The sequence below is a fragment of the Vanellus vanellus genome (genome assembly GCF_965231255.1).
Source record: "Vanellus vanellus genome assembly, chromosome: 1".
In the NCBI taxonomy this organism is placed as follows: domain Eukaryota; kingdom Metazoa; phylum Chordata; class Aves; order Charadriiformes; family Charadriidae; genus Vanellus; species Vanellus vanellus.
In genome coordinates, this window is record NC_138905.1 from 198,461,573 (window position 1) to 198,480,354 (window position 18,782).

Here is an 18,782-nt window from a genome sequence, read left to right on the forward strand (position 1 = left end):
GCTTGATGTGACTATTGAGGTAATGAGAGTAAAGCAAAAGTGAGCAACTGTTCATTTAATGAGTGTTATCCATCCTGTGCAAGTGTTCAGTGCCCATGGAGAAAATGGGACGCCGTTGTGTAACTGATTGTGTCATGCATAGGCATAAGAGAGACATGAAAGATTGCATAGGCATAAGAGAGACATGAAAGATAGCAAAGATGCTTTTTGTTTTGGCATTTGCAAAGTTGAATATTCAATATCAAGCAATAGAAAAACCCCTGCTACAGACCCCATCTGTGGGGGAGGGCATTTATTGCCTCTGGTAGCACTGGGGTGAGGTTAAGTGGGAGATGGGCTGAAGGGGGACAGTTGTCCTGCAATCCCACTGGTGTTGCACGTGTTTTGAGTCGTGTGCTAAACAAGCTGTCCCCCTTTGCCCATCATTCACACGGTGACTGTATCTGCCTGTGGGTATGTTTGTGTGTGTATAATGCTTTAATGTTAAAATAGAGACTGTCTTTTGGATCTTGCTCAATTGTGCGTTGCTTTAGTTGTGGGAGAAAAATTCTTTTCTGACCCCAGATAGGGATCAGCTCAGCTTATGCTCCAAAGAATAGAGATTAATATCCCCTGTGACCTTTTAGCCTAGCTGCTGCAGGGTTTTTAACAAGTGGACTTGAGACCCCATGTGTGGCAGCTATGCCAGCATGAATGTCTGTAATGTCTCTTCTTGTCAATGATCCGTGAACTAAGGAATCTCCAAGGATATCTTGATGTGCCATGGAGCTGTTATGGTCTAGTGCAGGAAAGGACCATGCAATGATAGGATGAAAAGCCAGTGTCACAAGTAATGTGCAAGTTGTTCTAAATGTATCTGACAACAGTTGTCCCTGGCTGCGTATTTACTTAAAGGATGTGGCTGTGATATGGTAGGAAAAACAAATATTTAAACAAAACCCCGAACAACAAAAACCAAACAACAAAAGGACTATTTATGACTTCTGTATTTCTGTTTCCTTGGATGTTTGGAATGTTGTATGAACTCTATAATATAAAGTAGAACAGATAATAAAAAATAGGTACGTAACATGAAAAAGCCCCCCCCCTAGTTCTAGCTACCTCTTCCTCCCCACTTCTGGTGCTGAAGAGTGGGGTTGTCCAGAAAAGAATCCAGGAAGGAATTCCTTCCTAAAAAGATTTTTTCCTTAATTTGGTATTATTTGTTTTGACTTGATTTGGCTATTCTGAACGAATGTTACCATCGCCGATGTGTGTTGTTTGTAGTTTGTTTAAACTATTTTTAGCCTTTAGTTTAAAATAGCCAGTCTTTTTGCATTAGGGCCTCAAAGAACTGCTTAGGGGTCAGGGGGTGCACTGATTTAGGACTGAGGTCTACAGTTGCCGTTTCAAACACGTCTCGGGTATATGGGTGATGTTATATTCACTTTCTTGAGCCATATTACCTGCTTTGGTGTGTAGGGTAGGTGATAGGTAAAACTTGAAGTGCCTGAATCCAAGAGAGGCTTTTGTCAGCCTAGCTCAGAGCCATTGACTGCTCAGTTGGTACATACGTGTACATCCACCAGCCTCCCTGTATGCTCCAGGTTTCAGTGTTTGATGTTTAGACGCTCTCCAGCATGATGCACCAGGCATCAAGCTCTTGCTTAAGCTTTAGTGTCACCAGCATGAGGCTAGAAGCCCCTGAACTCTTGGTTGTTGGAGGAAATTGGAGGCTCTTGTTTCATTTCCCCCTGCAGTTTTAAGACCATGTGCTAACCACTCTTCTGAAGTGAACATGGGTTTGTGTGGCTGCTGTGCCTTGCCTCCTGCCCATGGGTTTGCCTAGCTTCCACAAGAGACAAGGAGGTTGTCTCCTGTGAGTGGGGCACTTTTCTGGGCCTCAGGGGAGCTGCATGTGAGTGTCAGCCCTCTTAAGGCAAAAGGAAGTTAAACGCACACCTGCAGGGTGGGAACTATCTGTAGTAAACAGATACAAGAGATTGCTGAAGTACATGTTCTGTTTAATGGATTTCTAGGAATTGAATGCAGCAGTGTCTTAGAAATGTTTTATTTACTTTCTCTTTTTTTTGCTACATGTGGGGAAAACCTCCAGACATTTGAGGAACATTTTCCTTATGGGGACAAGCTGGTTGTGTAGCAGGTCCTAACCTGGATGTGTTTTAAGATGGGGCAATGGATTCTGCCCCAGGTGGTGGTTTGTTCATTTATAAGTTGACTCATCAAATCTGAATGGGTTGTTACCTATATTCAGTTCCTATCTTTTTATCCATTTCCAAAGCAATGCAAGTGACATCGCTTTTTCCTATCGGTTATCATCTTCTGTATTTAAAAATTAAATGGTCTTAATTGTCACAGAGCTAGAGCTCTCCAACAATTAATGTATCCTGCCCTTCATCATCACCAAGAGAAAATGAAATTAGGGTCATTGCCCTTTCCATCTTAGTTCTGCTCCTGCTCAGAAGTTTGTAACAGCCCATGGGAATGGTCTGCAAGCTGAAATGTGTGGCACAGCACGAGGACAAGTAAGCCCCAATGTGTCTTACTGCACTCAGTGGAGTGCCATCCATGGGGTAGCAGGGTGTTCTTGCCATCAAAGTCTTCAGCCGTGTGGAAGCGGTGTGGCCTATGGGTTTAAGTGAGGGTAGCAGGTTTCCATGGCTTGGTTGCAGGGAGCAGGAGTGAAGAGGTGGTGGAGCAGACCTGCTGTGCAGCTGCAGGCAGCAGTAAGGACCATAAGTTTGAGAAGCAGAGTGTGTGTTTCCTATAGGCAGCATTCAGGGAGGGCAGAATGAAGGTCATGTAGATATATGTTTAACTTATTGTCAGAGGTTTGAATTTTGCTAACCCTAAGGGAATACAAAGGCATGAGATACATTCTCCTTAATGCCATCTTGATCTTGTCTTGTCTGTTCTATAAAAACTACTAACATTTTTATAACTCACTAGGATGTAAAAGGTTGTTTCTCCCTGTTCTGGTTTCTCTCTGCTACCACCTGCTCTTACTGCACGCATCCCCATATCATGGTCGGTCTTCAGCTGTGCAGCCTGAACCACGTGCTGCGCCAGGCCCTGCGCCCTGCTCTCTTCCCCATCTGGCTGTATCCCCCCTTCGCTGCTTCTTCTTCATCACCTTGGTCTTGCCAAACCTTCAGTGCAGCTAGTGGACAGCTCTCCTGAGCTGGCCTCCTCCCTCTTGGTCAGTGCAACTCTCTGTGTGGCGTAGCTATGAATCGTAATTTTTTTTATTTTTGATTTCCAGAGGTTTACATCTGGGTGCATGTCAGGGACCCCACCCGGCCTGAGTTAGAGGACAAGGAAAGGAACTGATACTCTTTTGTGTGGTAAGGACCTAGACTTTGGGTCATGTGTCATTTAGATAAAGGGGCAGGCACTGCTTTGATCTTGAACCTTAAATACAAACCTAGCTTACTTTTGAATGTGTGGTTTAATATTGTTTTCATGAATGGTTACTGTGAAAAGTTGGACTATGGGTTTGCCTTAAAGTCATACTGCAATTTACTACTTGTATAAAAAAGTTAGTAAAATCTGTAAACCTTAAATTGTTTTGGGGACTAGAGGAAGGTTGTACTTTGGGAATCAATGTTTTAAGAAATCTTAAATTTGGATTGCTCGCTCTGCAATAAATCCCGAAGTGACATGTTAAATTTAATGAAAAAATCCAATTCAGCATGTGGATGCTGGAGTACTTTGAAAGAATATTTAAACACAATGAGGCGCTCAACTTTGTCTATAGTAGAGCTGTCATTCAACCATATCATAATCTCATTAGGGTGAGGGCTCTTGAAAGTGCTAAGTGCAGACTTCCCTGATGCTGGTTGGCATATTTAGGCATGTATGTAATACAACAGTATAAAAAGCAATTTAATGCCTTGTGTGATTTGTGATTCATGGCTTGATGGCTGCTAATATATTGTGGTGATCTACGAATTAAAGTTTGGCTTGTTAGGTTCAATGTGGGCAGGGCATTTAATTTTCTTGCATTAATTTAACAGGATTGTGGCCAAAGGCGACAAAGAAGTTGTGGTTTTTTATCACTATAAAAGAGTTATGATTCATGATCTCAAACCTTAGGCTAGTAAAGAGATACTCCAGAGCTAAATGGTTGAAAAAGAGGGGGACTGGATGGGAATGGGGGGCGGACACAATTCTGCTATAAGAGAAAAAACAAAACTAAAGAGTCATAGTCTGAATTATCCTACAGCATGCAAAATTAATTTTTCTGATGATTATGTTCTCTTTTAGATTTCTGAGTGAAGATGAATTTAGCAGAGATTTGCGATAATGCCAAAAAAGGAAGAGAATATGCACTCCTTGGGAATTATGACTCTTCTATCGTATATTACCAGGGTGTCATCCAGCAAATCCAGAGACATTGCCAGTCGATCAGAGATCCAGCAATTAAGGGCAAATGGCAACAGGTAGGGTGAAATAAGGTCGCCTTTATTCTTTTACTTGATATTTGAAAAACACTATGCTTCCCACACTTTTTAAGGTGTAGAGGACATATAGTTCAGTTCAGTTTACAACATTTCTTCTGCAATTTTTTGTTGATATTTATGGGAAAATAATTTTTCTGGTGTGTTCAAAAGGAATTCTTCTGTTCTAATTTAATAAAATTTTTTGTTGTTTTCATGTAGGATGTCTGGCTAATCACTGGTCTCTTTCTGTGTGATTGCATACTTCGGAAAAACTGTTTTGCTGAGGACTTCCTTTTGCTGTTTTATCTTTTGTCCATCTAATGTTCAGTAAACTAAGATGTGAATGGATGGGTTAGCATCACTAGAATGGTTGAGTAGCAGTGAACTATAATGCTACAGTGTGTAACTTTGGATCGGGTTTCTAAAACTCCAAGTAATACTCTTAGCCTGAGTCTTGCACACATGCATCTCCCTGCTAAGCAGAGTACTGTTGAAGCTGAGGAAGTAATCCGCAGGTGAAATGTAAGAAGCCTCATTTAGCACTTTCAGTATTTAAGTCTTCCTTACATTTTGTGGTCCCATTTTTCATTGTACAAATTGTGTTCCATCAAAAACAAAAAAGTTGGAGGATAACCATATAAAGGTGTATTCCAGAGTAAAGAACTCGTGTTGTATAAATATTATGTTTTGAAAGAACATAGCTCCTATAAAAGATGTAATTTTGCAGTAAGCAGATGAAGAGATGATTTCAAGAAGAGTTTTTCTAAATATCATATGTTTAAATGATGTCACTTAAAAACAAGCACATTTTTTCCGTTTTATTGCAGCAGGTGCTTTGATTACGGTTTTGTGCTTCTAACATTTGACACTAATATAGAGTATTTTGTGTATTGATAGCTACAACACTGTTAGCAGTCATTTTGTAGTGACAGTACTATTTGTAGGTGTTTATCATAGAACTGTAGAAGTCTGCTTATTAAGAGCTTGTCTGCAAAGCATGTGCATGTAGAAGTAGCAGTGGTAGTGCCTAGCTTTCCTGGCAATGTAATAAGATGAATATTGTACAGGAGTTACTAACTTTCAAGTATTTGTATTCAAGCTCTTCCCCACCCCAGGGCATGCTGATACAAGGTGTTCATGCCCCATGTGTGTCCCTAGTTCCTGCCAAACTTGTAGCTGACATGAAGGTAGAGAATGAGGCTTTCCTTGCTCTGCAGCTGCATCACTGCATTGCCTTCCCTTCTAGTATTTAGTGTTTACACCAATGACATGGATTCTTCCATTAAAATTTTAACAGCTTCTAATTTGTGAAGGTTACTTCAAGTCTCATGATATTGTGTGTTGCTTGAACTGCTTCTGAGAAGCCTGTGCACCATGGAATGTGTGCTGTACATTGGAGACAAGCCTCAAGTAAAAAAGAACCATTAACACAATTTCCAGGATTATTCCCTGGGGAAGGCAGTTGAATCCTTAGCAGAGGATCTGAAGTTGGCACCTTCTCAAAAATTATCCCTTTTAGGTGAAAACAGAATGGCCCCTGACAGTGCCCCATAAATACTTTAGAGAACTGTCCCCAGAAAGATCAGCAGCAGGTGGGGTAGTGTTTGTCACGCTGTGCGCTCATGTTAATTCTGAAACTTCCCAACACAGCGGTAGCAGATGAGCTTTGTCAGAACATCATTTTGCCTTTACTGGTGCCAGTCTCGACTCGGGGACGAACACCAAAAAGTAAGAAGTGTGATTTAAAAAAAAAAAAAAAAAAAAAGAAAAAAAAAAAAAAAAAGAAATGCTCCATCCCCAGGCTGTTTGTCTTCTCATTCATTTATGGGACTACCAGTAGCACTGGGAATAAAATGATACAGCCCTGGAACCCCGAGGTTCTCCATACCTGCACCTGAATGGTTTGGCAAGACCTATAGAGGTAGACCTACTTTCTTACCTGCTCTTGATAAATAATTGTTGTGCCTTCTCACTCCTTGAGACAGACTAAGAGGGAGTCTGTGATCTGGATGTTTGCACTGCTTTCCAGCTCCAACAGCAGCTACATCCAAACTGTCAGTCATGTTCAGTAGCTGTCTGACAGCCTGTTCTGAAAAAAATTAAACCAAAAGTTGGATCACAAGAAACACTCACTCACAATATTAAAATAATATTCAGATATTCTTTTTAGGTCATTCTCATGAAAGAGTTATGTCATACATATTACTTAAATTCAGTAAAATTCAGTAAGGTGCAGAAGCAAAAGATTCCCATTCTGTATGCTTCTTGCAAGTGGCACGAGAAGCAAAGCAACCCTTAGGTCAAGGTTAAGAGGATGAATGCAATTGTTTTTTACCTGAAATTCTGTTTTCTCTGGTGTATGGAGCTAGCCTGTTCTTTTGGTTCTTCAGTTTCTCCATCCTGTGAGGAATCTGAGGAGGATAATAACACTGGTACTTCTTGGAGGTGGAGTTTAGCAATCTCTAGCAGACGCTGGGTAGGTAAAGCTTTTACTGTTGGGAGCAGTCTACAGTGTGACTGTCTACATAGATTAAGTGGTTGAAGGAGACGACTGTTACTTGAAACTTGAAACAGTTCTTCTCTGAGATGTACTGTCTACATGCACATTCACAATCTTGAACCTCCTGAAGGATTTCTGGGACACCGACACCGACGGGATCTGGCAGCATGAGGCATGCCTGCCCTTCCTTTCTGTATGTGTGCAGCACACAAACAGGGTGTTTGTCCTACTGGTACTTCTGAGGCAGTGGACTCAGTTTCAGATGTTTGCGTACATGTTCCCTCATAAAATAGAAATGTTCATATGAATAATGTCTCAAAGAACAGTTACAGCCATGGTTCTACAGCTGACCAGCTCATACCCGTTACATGAGCTGTTGTTCTCCCTAGCTGGTCGCTTTTCCACAGTGGGTGCTCCATCCTGAACAGGACATGAGAGTGGAGAGCTGAACCAGTTCAGTGCCAAGTCAGGGGAGCAGCTTTCAAACATCAAGGAGCACACCAAGCAAATCAACGATATTCAGACCTCCAGGGACATGACCATGTTCACCACTGCCTCCAAGGACAACACAGCCAAGCTATTTGATTGCATGACACACGAACATTTGAAGGCAGGTGGATCTGTTTTGTTGCCTTGTGTACTACACGGGATTTTTCCAGCAGTTTATTGAGCAATGTAGAGCAGAGGTGAACCAGAAGTAGCTGGGATTTTGGGTCAGACTCCCAAACACTCTTGATCTACCACTCTTTGCTTAGGTGTCGTTGTTTTCAAATTTCTGCAGGTTGGCCTGGACAGAATGATATTCTGTGCAAGTGTGTGGTGGCTTGTATTTCATGTTGCACAGTCAGACAGCTTCAGCTTTGCAACTGGGCACCCTGATTTCAAGGGTTCCTTGTGCTTGGTGCTGATAGTTACGAGGAGGAGGAATGTGAACACGTACCATCTACTCCCCTGAGAATAACTGACTGGCTCAGTTCCACTGGATGCAATACTGCTTCTGGGACTTCAAAATGAAGGAGAGGCGTTGTGTTATTAGTCTGGCACAACCTGCAGAACTTCAAAAGGGCAAAACATGCATCCTGGAGGGTCCACCAAAGTGGCAGTGTGACAACATAAGAATTCCTCTGACCCTTTGGAAAATTCGTTGTCATTGATCATCTGATAACTAGCTTGGCTTGGGGATATCAAGGGTGACCTGCATTTGAGATCCTTATTTGTTTTGCATCCAAGGGATTCCCAGCTTGCCCTTGGGTGGCTGAGTGTAGCTCCATTCTTATCCTCATTCCTAGCCTCCGAGCTCATTTGAAAAAGAAAAAGTTAATTCTTTGTTGTACTTTGAGGTTTGGCTGACGTGTAGGCATATTCATCCATGTAAATGCAGGCTGGGACTGGAAAGATTCAAAATCAGAAGCAACTCATCTCTTTTTCTACTTAACAACAATAAAAGGTAGGTTTACTCTCGTGACCGCTACTGTGAACTTTACTTGTGTTGACATTCCCCCTGTTTATTCTGAGAGAGTTTCTTGGCTGTTGCAGTCTTTTTACTAGACAGCTGGCTTGTAGGAAAGAACTGCTTCAGTGACAGTTCAGCAGCTGCAGAATGACAGCAGAGCGTGCCCCCGGGAGATAGTACTGGCTTACGACAAGGCCAGCGGCTGTCGAGCAAAACCTGCTGCATGTTATAACCGTGCACTCTGTGTTGCACAATATCGGAGAGCACAGAAGCCTCAGCCGGAGCAGAGGCAGAAGTTCAACCATTCTCTGAGCGCTTGGAGCAGCCAGAAAAGCACCCTTACTGACCGTGGTCACTGGAGCAGGTGATTAGGTGCACTGTATTCTTGCTTAAAGAATAAAATATGATTTTTACTTTTTTTTTTTAAACACATTTCAGTCGATCTGTGCTTATGTTGTTTTTGCTTCGTGCCTGTTTTATTAACACTTCGTACATTACTTCATGAGTAAGTAAGGAATATTCTGCAGGTAAGTCATGAAGAACTGTGATTACGGGAGCTGTACTTTGACTCCATGGGATCAGACTGGGTTACAGGGCATCCATTTTGGATATGGTTTAAGGAATTGTTATTTTCACTTTTTAAAAATCGAGCTTGTTGAATAACTAATTGCAAGCAGTAATTTCAGGTTTGGGAAACACTTTCCTAGAACCTTGATTGGTTTTGTTCCAGCATGATATAATTTAAACACCCCACCCCCATTATTTGTATTTACTAAGGTACAAATAGCTATGCTTATTGCTGTGGGAAGTTGTGTAGAAGTACAAGCTCTTAGCATAACAAATAAAAGCTGATGATGCCAAAGGTACAACTGTTGTCAGATTGTGAAATACAGGGGAAATCCCTGAAATGGTTTTTGGAACTACCACTAGGAAAGACTGAACTCAAGTCTTGGTCACCGTGTTTTACACCCATATTTTAGGATCTCTTTTCTGCTTGGTTACTGTAAGACCTTAGGGCTGGAACATCACAAAAAAGCTGTGGGGCCACCCCCTGGGCTGAAAGGCTGTTTATCGGGGCTTCCCAACATCACCCAATGCCCATAATGCTGCTTCTGTGGAGGAGGTGATGTGGCTGGTAGGGGCGGCTGGTGTACCAGAGCGTGGTTCTAGGGAGCAGGCAGTTTCACACTGTAGCTGAACCCAGTTCACATCCTGCCGTGCCCAGAGAGGCCAAGCTCTTCCCCACCTAGTCTTCCCTTCAGCTGCACCAGCTTCTCTCCCTCCTCTGCACCCTGCCATTCTTTGTCCTGGGAGTTTCCTGTTCACAGGGTGGTGAGCCAGTGTAGCTTGCTAACCCAGCAAAAGTGTCCTTTATTTTCTTTTTATCCTCCTAGGCTGATTTTCTGCCATTTTACCAAGCTGGGTTACTGTATTGAGATGCCAGAATTGAATCCAAAAGAGCAGTGGCAAAGTGTGGTTGGGGAGAAAGAGTGAGGAGAAGCGAGACTGTTGTGGTTTGGGCCGGACTGGCCACTGAGACAAACGACAGATGCTCTCCCCCACCTCTCTCTCCAAGGAGAGGATGGAGAGAGGGAAAAGAGACGAGTTTAGAAAGAAGACTAAATTACTTTAATGAAATATTAATAAAATAATAAAAAGGAAATAATGAAATATATACCACATATACAAAACCGTATCGAACTCCCAGGATGACGATCACCTCACTGGCTGGCACTGGGGAAGTCCCAGATTGGACTCAGTGATGAATGAGAACTGGATTCCAGATCTGGATTCAGGAACGCATGGATAGGGGTGAAAGGCAGACGAACAGACAGCATCCTCCTGGCCATTGAAGAAAGAGACCTGACCCTCTGATCCCAAAGCTTTTATACTGAGCGTCATGCAGACGGGATGGAATACCCTGTTGGTCAGTTTTGGGTCACCTGTCCTGTCCACTCCTCCCCGCAGGTGGGACCCCTCTACGCTTTTCTGCTTCTGACCGTCCAATGGGGCACATACCAGAGTTCACTGCCTTTGGGTGTTATAGCAATAGGTGTAAGCAAGAGCCTCTCTGCATACATTCCTTGACATCAACTACAGACATAGGTATTATCACTCTGAGAGCAAAAATTGTCACACACAATCACAGAATGGTCAGGGTTGGAAGGGACCTCTGGAGATCATCCAGTCCAACCCCCCTGCCAGAGCAGGGTCACCTACAGCAGGTTGCACAGGATGGCATCCAGGCAGGTTTGGAATGTCTCCAGAGTGGGAGACTCCACAACTTCTCTGGGCAGCCTGTTCCAGTTTTTGCCACCCTCAAAGTAAAGGAAGTTCCTCCTCTTGTTAAGATGGAACTTCCTATGTTCAAGTTTGTGCCTGTTACCTATTGTCTCAACAATACACTGTTAATTTCAGAGGGTTCAGTTAGTTAGAAGAGGCTTAGCTGCAAAGTAAAATTACTGAACAGAAATTTGGTTCTGTTTTACCCCAAACCAGTACAGAGATACTCCTTTTTGTCATTGGGGAGCTGTTAACTCGGTCCATGTCATCTCCTGAAACTGCTTAAACATGAATAACATAAAAGCTTTTTCAGGTTCTCTAGAACCTGAGCTGGAGCCCCCTAAGGGCTCTGGCACCCCAGCGAAGGGTGTGATGGGGGGCAAAGAGACTGGTTGAGTCCAGACCAGTGATTTTCCAGTTTGCAGGTTTGTGAGGTTGCTTCAGAGTAGCACTGATCACTCAAAGGTGGTGCTTAGTCACCTCTGTAATTATGGTACAGCCTTTCTTGGCTCCTGTTTGGGTTATTTGTTTCTCAGCTTCAAGAAACTCTTTCTGCTCCTGTTTCTTCTGACTTGGTTTCTTTAAGGCCTCTAGGAATTTATCAGCTGGTTTTCCCTTGTAGTCCTGTTGTTTGAGTACATTCAGGAGTTTTTGTTGGTTGGTTTGCCAGGTACTGAGTAAGCGGTAAGGATGCATGTTTCAGACTTTGGTCTGCTCAGGTCTGGACAAGAGATGGCCAGCAGTTGTTAGTCTCTTTTCAGCTTCCAAGGCATCAAAGGCTCACTTCCTCTCAATTTTCTGATAACTTCCTCCTTACTGGGCATCCTTACTGAATGATAATACTTCAGCCCTCAGTGCTGGCAAGTTGTTTTCCACCAACTTTTCCACATGTGTTGGAAGGGTGATAGGAGGAATCCTGTCTGTATTCCTGGAGCACTGGAGTAGGAAGTGGCTGTCTCTCGTGGAGCAGTGCCCTGGAGGATTTATGCTGTATCATTCCTTTGTACCTCACAGCAGCTGTTTGGCTGGATTTATTTTGGGACTAGAGGGATGCGTGTTAGACAGTTTGGCGGAACCAAGTTAGTAATCAATCACATTTGTAACTCAGCTGGAAGTTCTTGCGCTGGGGGATGTGTCTGCTGATTGTGTGATGAGAAAGCAGAGAGAGCAAAGCAGGGCAGGAGCAATCCTGCCTGAGCTGGATGTCTTGTGTCTTTGGAAAGATAGAGCTACCCCATCTGGAATAAGCAAGAAGGTTGCTTTGCTCTGTGAAATGATCAAGTTCTTCCCATACCTAAGGCTTCTTTTGTACAGATGCATACAGAGCTCCTGGTGAAGTCAATGCAGTGCTGGAAGAACTGTGCAGGACCTTGGGGATTTCCCCTTCACTTTGCCTCTGTCCTTACTGGTATCTTGATGATGAGAGTCACACATATTCTTCTTCTTAAACAGGGTTTTCATAGAACCATGGAATGGTTTAGGTTGGAAGGGACCTTGAAGATCATCTAGTTCCAACCCCCCTGCCATGGGCAGGGACACCTCCCACTAGACCAGGTTGCTCAAAGCCCCATCCAGCCTGGCCTTGAGCACTTCCAGGGATGGAGCTTCCACAACTACTCTGGGCAACCGGTGCCTCACCACCCTCAAAGTGAAAAATTTCTTCCTAATATCTAATCTAAATCTAGATCTTACCCACCAGTTATGTCAGATAGTGCTTTCTGTTGGCCCACCAGAAGTGGGGGGCTGCTGCTGTTTTTTTTGAATTTGTAGAGTGGGGTAGGTGAGGAAAGACGCTGTTCTGAGAGGGGAAATAAGAGTGCAAGAGAGAAATGGGATGAGCTGGTGAAAATCAGGCTGGAAGAGGCATGCTTCTACAAGCATGCTGACAAGACACAGAACCCTGCATGTGCCCAACGTGGTGCCCTTCTAAGCACACAGTGAGACAGGAAGATCTCAGGCGAGTGGCCACATCTTTTCACCAGTAAGCACCATTAGGAAGAACAGTCATAAAGATGTGATGCTGTTTAGTACTAGTTCCCTGATTTGCTGCTGCTATATTTATAACCCTAGCAGACTGGCTGGATTTGCAGACCTCCATTGTCCTGATCCTCTCAATTATTCCGGAATCTGCTCAGGGTATGCACAGCAAAAGAGAGTCTGGATTTCAGGCAACACTGTTGACGTCTGTTGATACTGTCCTCAGTTGCCTCCCTCTCTTTGCCACAAAGTGAAGCCTGGTTGCAGCATTCCCAGGCAGTATTTTTCCCAGCTCTTTTTCACGTGGATGCGTGACATGAGCACAGCTGGGTGCCTGGTGTCTTTCCTTGGCTTTCTTGTAAGCTGACTTCAGATCCCGGCTTTTGATTCAGCCTTGCAGTGTATGCTAGTTGTAGCCTCACTCAGTTGTGTGCCTGGTGGCAGCCTGCAAATACCCTTGCCGTAGTGTTTCTTTGCGAGAGCTTTTAGAGCCTGTGTGCTTTTCCAGTGGATGGAAGGGTTCTGGATGTCTCTCTAGCTCCAGCTGTGAGCCTGTAACAGGCTGGATTCCCACTGGCCTAAGGTAATCCTAGCTGTAGAGTGCCAATACTGATTTCCAGGCATGCACAGCAATGCATGAATTAGTTTTAGCCGTGCACCAACACTTCATTTAAGAGGTGACATCTAGGTATTATGACCCTCGAGCCAGTAAAAACCAAAGTAAGCATGGAGGTTGATCCCACAGGATGGAAAGCATCATTGAGTGATAGGTGGAAGACTGGTAAGATGCAGTACAAGGGCACTCAGGTGAATCCTAGCACATCTTAAGCTAATGCACTGAAAGCTTATGCTTCTGAGCAAGAATGTACAGCGCAGTTTTTGGCTGCTGGTGCGTACAAAGAACCAGTGACCTTAGCATACAAAACTTGAGCTTGTAACAAGCCATATCACTTAAAACTTAGCAAATTTCTGCACAGATTTTATTTTTCCTAGGCTTCATGGAAGAAAACTGAAATGAGCAAATAGCAAGTAAACAATCTTGAAATTATTGCAGTAGTTCTAATTCCCTGACTAGTGGCAGTAGAAACTTCCAGGTATAAAATTCAGCTGCATAATTCTGCAACCTGATTTCTTTCTGAGACATAATTTCCTCTCATTTTTACTCCACTTACTTACTTTACTTATCATTTGAACTTATGCTATAGAGTATTAAAGTTCCCATTTTCTGTTCTAATCTTTGCAGTCCACCAAAGAATTGGCTTGTGCTTTGACTGTATGGTGATGTTGTGCCCCTCACAAAGTTAATTTTGTAATGCTATATTTTAATAATTTAGACAGTTTTGTAACTAGGACCTTGGAGACTGTAATCAGAGAAGTTATTTTATGCCAGAATACTAGCAAATATGTTAAAGGTCTGCCAACAGCACCCTTACTAGTATAAAAGTGTGCATATGTGTGCATACATGTCAACATGCACACAAATCTAAGCATCAGCACATGTTATGGAAGAGTGATCCCTGTGTTAGTAATCACATCTGGTCATGACATTGACAAGCAGGAAGATGAACTCAACAGAAGTTCAATTGTTTATGCTGTTGTTAAAGATCTCTTGTCAGCCTGATAGGTCTGGGGTTTGTGAATGGAAAGCTTTGGGATTCCCTACTCTTATGGGTAGTGTATATTTTCAGATACTTTCTGTGGTTTAAAAAAGAAAAAAAGTTTGAATTGTAACTTTTAAAATAATGTATGTATTTCTTAAGGTCCGGCAAGAATTAGTTGAAGAATATGAACAAGTTAAGAGCATTGTCAACACTTTAGAGAGTTTTAAAATGGACAGACCTTCAGATATCCCTGTATCCTGTCAAGATGAGCCTTTTAGAGATCCCACTGTTTGGCCCCCTCCTGTTGCAGCTGAACACAGGTAATGAGAGGCTCAAGCAGAGTGGGTGGAATAAAGTTGCATTGCCATAATTTTATGTTCTTCTTTGAATGCATTTGTAATGTGAAAATCACATTTAATTTACCCCTTAGTCATTTGTAATAAAGAATGAATACAATTCACTGGGGGAAGAAAGTAATTAAACTACGGTTGGATTTATTGCTGAAGTTCTAAAGAAAGTCACTCCTTTATTCTGGTAGGAGTGAGTAGCTAAGTGCCTGGAACTAGAGGCTTCTGGAGAGGCAAGTGGGTTTTTGGTGACAATCGCCTTTCTCATGTGCATGGAGAAAACTTTTCCATTTAAATTTATTTAAGCAGTTGAATTCATTGACGGCTGAGGAATCAGTAACGAGCTAGAACTGAAGGATCCTGAAGGACATGGTGGTCAGAAATTGCTCCCTAGCTACAGATAATATGACCTGTGTTTAATCCATTGGTTAGTTTTATTGCTAAACATGTTCTGTTATACATGGTGTTTCTCTTCTGTAATCGCCTTTAAGGTAACTTCAGTTAGCTAATAGTTTTCTCAGAACAGATGCTTATGCATTTTCTGAAATCCCTATTTTCACCCTAATAGAGCTTCACACAGGCTGTTGGAAACAACAAATCCAATTTAAAAACAGGAATAACATTTAGGCCAACATTTTTCTAACATAATAGCAAAGAACTTTAATGTGTGTATACTCTTATAAGCAAAGGAACAAAGTAAAATGAGAGATTTTGGTTAACAGAAATAAATGCCCTTTATTTGTAGATTTATGTGCTTTGTGATTGTCAAACAAATGGATCTTCACATTTCAAAAAACCGTATGAATGTAAGTGTAAAATAATATTAATGCTGATTGCTTTTGTGAGTGGTAGAAATTATCAGAATTTTTGTGGTAATGTTACCTGAAGTGCAAGATGTATTCTTGTGTTTTTCTTAGAGGTAAAGGCCCAATAGTTCATTCGCTTTTTTAAGCTGAAATTTAGATCTTGTGCAAATAAGTAAGGAAAATTAGCCACTTTTTTATGCTGTTAAGTTTGACGAAAAATGTATACAAAGCAAAATGTAGCAGTTGTATCCAGCACTGAATTTAAGTATGTACTCTTTTTAAGCCATATTCCAGGAAGCTGGTTTTGGAGTTAGCACATTTTGAGTTATTCAAAACAAGAATCAATAGAAGATACAATGGGGACACTAATTAAAGTTGGGTGACATTCCTGGCCATTTATTTTAGTTCTATATTTCAAGTCCAATCCCTAGAGCAAAATGACTGTGATACCTTGTCTTAAAACCAAATTCTTTCTCCTCATGCCACTGCTGAGTTCTCTTTGACATCGTGGGTGATGCACACAAGGATAGGTGGTTGCAGTTCAGCTCTGTTTGCTTTTGCTTTCTAGGCAATTTTTATGTTTTGACATTTTCACACAGGGGAATGAAGTCAGAGATAGGAGGATTGTTTTAAAATTCTCCCTCCTTTGTTTTGGGGCCTGTCAAAGCTATTAGCCAGCTTTCTTGTTTGTTTTTTCTTTTTTTTTTTTACACCAGGAATGTCATCTGGTTGTGTAGAACTTGTGCATATGAACTAGCCTAATATAATCTGCTGGTTTGGAGTCAGAGGAAACTATAATTTAAAGACTTTAACTCCATTGTTTCCTCTTTTGTTACATGCACGTTGGTTTGTTGTAAGATTGGTTAGGGGTACTGATCTAATAGTATTGTTAATTTTCTTTTTTTCCACTGTTAAAACTTTTTTTTTTCCTTTTGTATTTTTTTTCTTACTTTGGGTGTCAGACAGAACCAGAAATATGTTGCAAGATTTGCAGATATAGGGAGAGAAGACTTAGAATCGTAGAATCATTATAGTTGCAAGAGACCCTTAAGATCATCAAGTCCAACCATTAACCTAAAACTGCCAAGTTACCACTAAACCATGTCCCTGAGTACCACATCTACACATCTTTTAAATACCTCCAGGGATGGTGACTCAACCACTTCCCTGGGCAGCCTGTTCCAATGCTTGACAACCCTTTCAGTGAAGAAATTTTTCCTAATATCCAATCTAAGCCTCCCCTGGCGCCATTTCCTCTTGTCCCCTTGTCTTAGGGGCTTGTCAGCTTTAGTAATAATGCACTAAGGGAATTAATGGAATACTAGAATCCTTCCTTATAAATGTTGCTCTTTTTCGCTGTTTTTAGCATTCTTTTGTTGTGCTTGCTTGTTGTTAGGGCTCCACCTCAGATAAAACGTCCCAACCGAGAAGTAAAACCTTTAAGGAAAGAATCACCGGGACTGCAGCCCCGCGGGCCGGCGGGCAGAGCGCACGCAGTAGCCAAGGGTGAGAAGTCTGCAGGCAGCCGCGAAAGGGAATCTAGAGTTAGAGGAAGAGATGACAAGGTAAGACGTGGGAAAGAACGTGGGAGGGAGAGGAGTTATGATGCAGCAGGTGGCAAAGGGAAGCATTCTTAGGTTTAGGTATTTAATACAGATTATAATAAAAGCCACAATATTCCCATGCAAGAAAACTTGGTGCTTTCCTCTTGCCTCGTGGACAAAGCATGTATCATGGGGATATTTAGTAATAATGACACCAAATTAAGGAAAGTTCTGTCATGTTTGCTCTGTCTTGCTTTGAGAAGATTTTTTGATAGGGAGGAAGCATGGTGGCCTGTTGCTGGAGGGTTCTTAATAACTCAGACCATGGGCTTGACTCTAATCTGTCAGTGTCAATCAGGCATAAAGTCCCTTCTCCTCCTTGTCCCCCACCCTTTTTTTTTTTAAAAAAAAAAAAAAAAAAAAGGAATCCAAATCTTGTAAAGATTTCCATGCAAAAAGTGCAAAAGTCAGACCAGTGCCTTTCTCTAGACTTCACGCATTATGAATGGAGTTCCACAGTACCATTGCCTCTGCCATACCATAGTAAAATTTAGGTGTCCCTAGAAGTCCAGGACAGTTCTGTAAATGCATTGATGCTAGGTAAATCCGTCCTAAATTATTTGAAGTTACATTTTTGAAAATTATGTGAGTAATAGTAGTAAAAGCAAACTCTTAGCAACTTTCATTTTCTTTAGTTTATGCAAAGGGATTTGTATTTATTACAGTGTTTAGGAAGATGCTTCTTGGAAAGGCTTTGTTTTAAAAATAAAAACAATGAAATAAATTAGAATAAGTTGTAGATTCTTTCCTCTGAAGACCCATGAAAAAGAGGCAGTGCTGAAGTGAAAGAAAAGGAGAAACAGCGATTCACTACCAAGTAGTGATGTCAAAGGCAGGGCTATTTTGTGGCTGAAAAAAATGTGTGCAAATTGCTGTTTCTGAGACACTTGCATTTTTAAATTTAACTGTGGAGTCAGTGCTAGAAACCCAAGGAATCTGTAGTATAAATGATATAAGCAGAGAGTGTACTGCAGTGGCTTTACTTTCCTGACAGACAGAGATATGAGAAGACCCTTCCTATGGGGGCAGACAGTATCGTACAGATCTGGATAGATGAATAAGAAAATATTTAGGCCAGTTTTCTTCCGAATTAATTTGGTTAGTCCCTTCGTGGCCTTTCTATTACAGGTTGCTTCTTCACAGCGCAGAAAGGGCTCAAAGATATGCTTTTTCCATCACAAATTGCTTTTCTGATTCGCAGGAAAAGTGTTAAGTAATCCCAGCCCTTATTATCATCAGTAGGTAGCGCCAGGCACGTTTTCAGCAGTGCCACTGAGTGACTGCATGGATCAAGTTTAATCATTTTAGAAATCTTTCTACCCTGGATCAGTAAGATTTAAAATAACAAGTGTGCATCCTTCAAGCTATAAAAACCTTGTGAAGATCTGTGAAATTATTTACAGTTCTGCTAGCTACCCCAGGAACTGGAGTCATGGTGTGTGACAGGTTCACCAGATGTGCTTGTGTGAGGCAGCCTTCAAAGTCTTAACTCTAATGAGGGTGAACTCTGCTCTGAAAGCTTTCTGGTGATGAGCGTCATAGGGCTTTACTATAAGGAGCCCACAACATGATTTGTACAATACTGGTCTCTGGGAATAATGCTATTAGCAACACTACTGCTCTCAGGTGGAGGAAGAGTCACGGAGGTGTTCCATTTAATATGGTACATTTTAAACGCTACTCTCATCTGAATAAATTGGTCACTAGGTGGCAGAAGGAAAATATGTGTACTCTTCGAAAATACAAACACATGTTCTTGTTTTCACTCT

The 18,782-nt window shown here is 41.9% G+C and overlaps 1 protein-coding gene across 1 annotated transcript in view; it reads left to right on the top strand.

The window, feature by feature from the left end:
- The first annotated feature begins 3,327 nt into the window (after positions 1 to 3,327).
- KATNAL1 (katanin catalytic subunit A1 like 1) overlaps positions 3,328 to 18,782 on the top strand; it is a 36,893-nt gene continuing 21,438 nt past the window's right edge. Inside the window, exons 1-4 of the mRNA XM_082497422.1 lie at positions 3,328 to 3,344; positions 4,267 to 4,442; positions 14,416 to 14,576; positions 16,806 to 16,974. Coding sequence (XP_082353548.1) covers positions 4,281 to 4,442; positions 14,416 to 14,576; positions 16,806 to 16,974 — 492 coding nt within the window. The 5' untranslated portion in view covers positions 3,328 to 3,344; positions 4,267 to 4,280. The remainder of the gene's footprint in view (positions 3,345 to 4,266; positions 4,443 to 14,415; positions 14,577 to 16,805; positions 16,975 to 18,782) is intronic.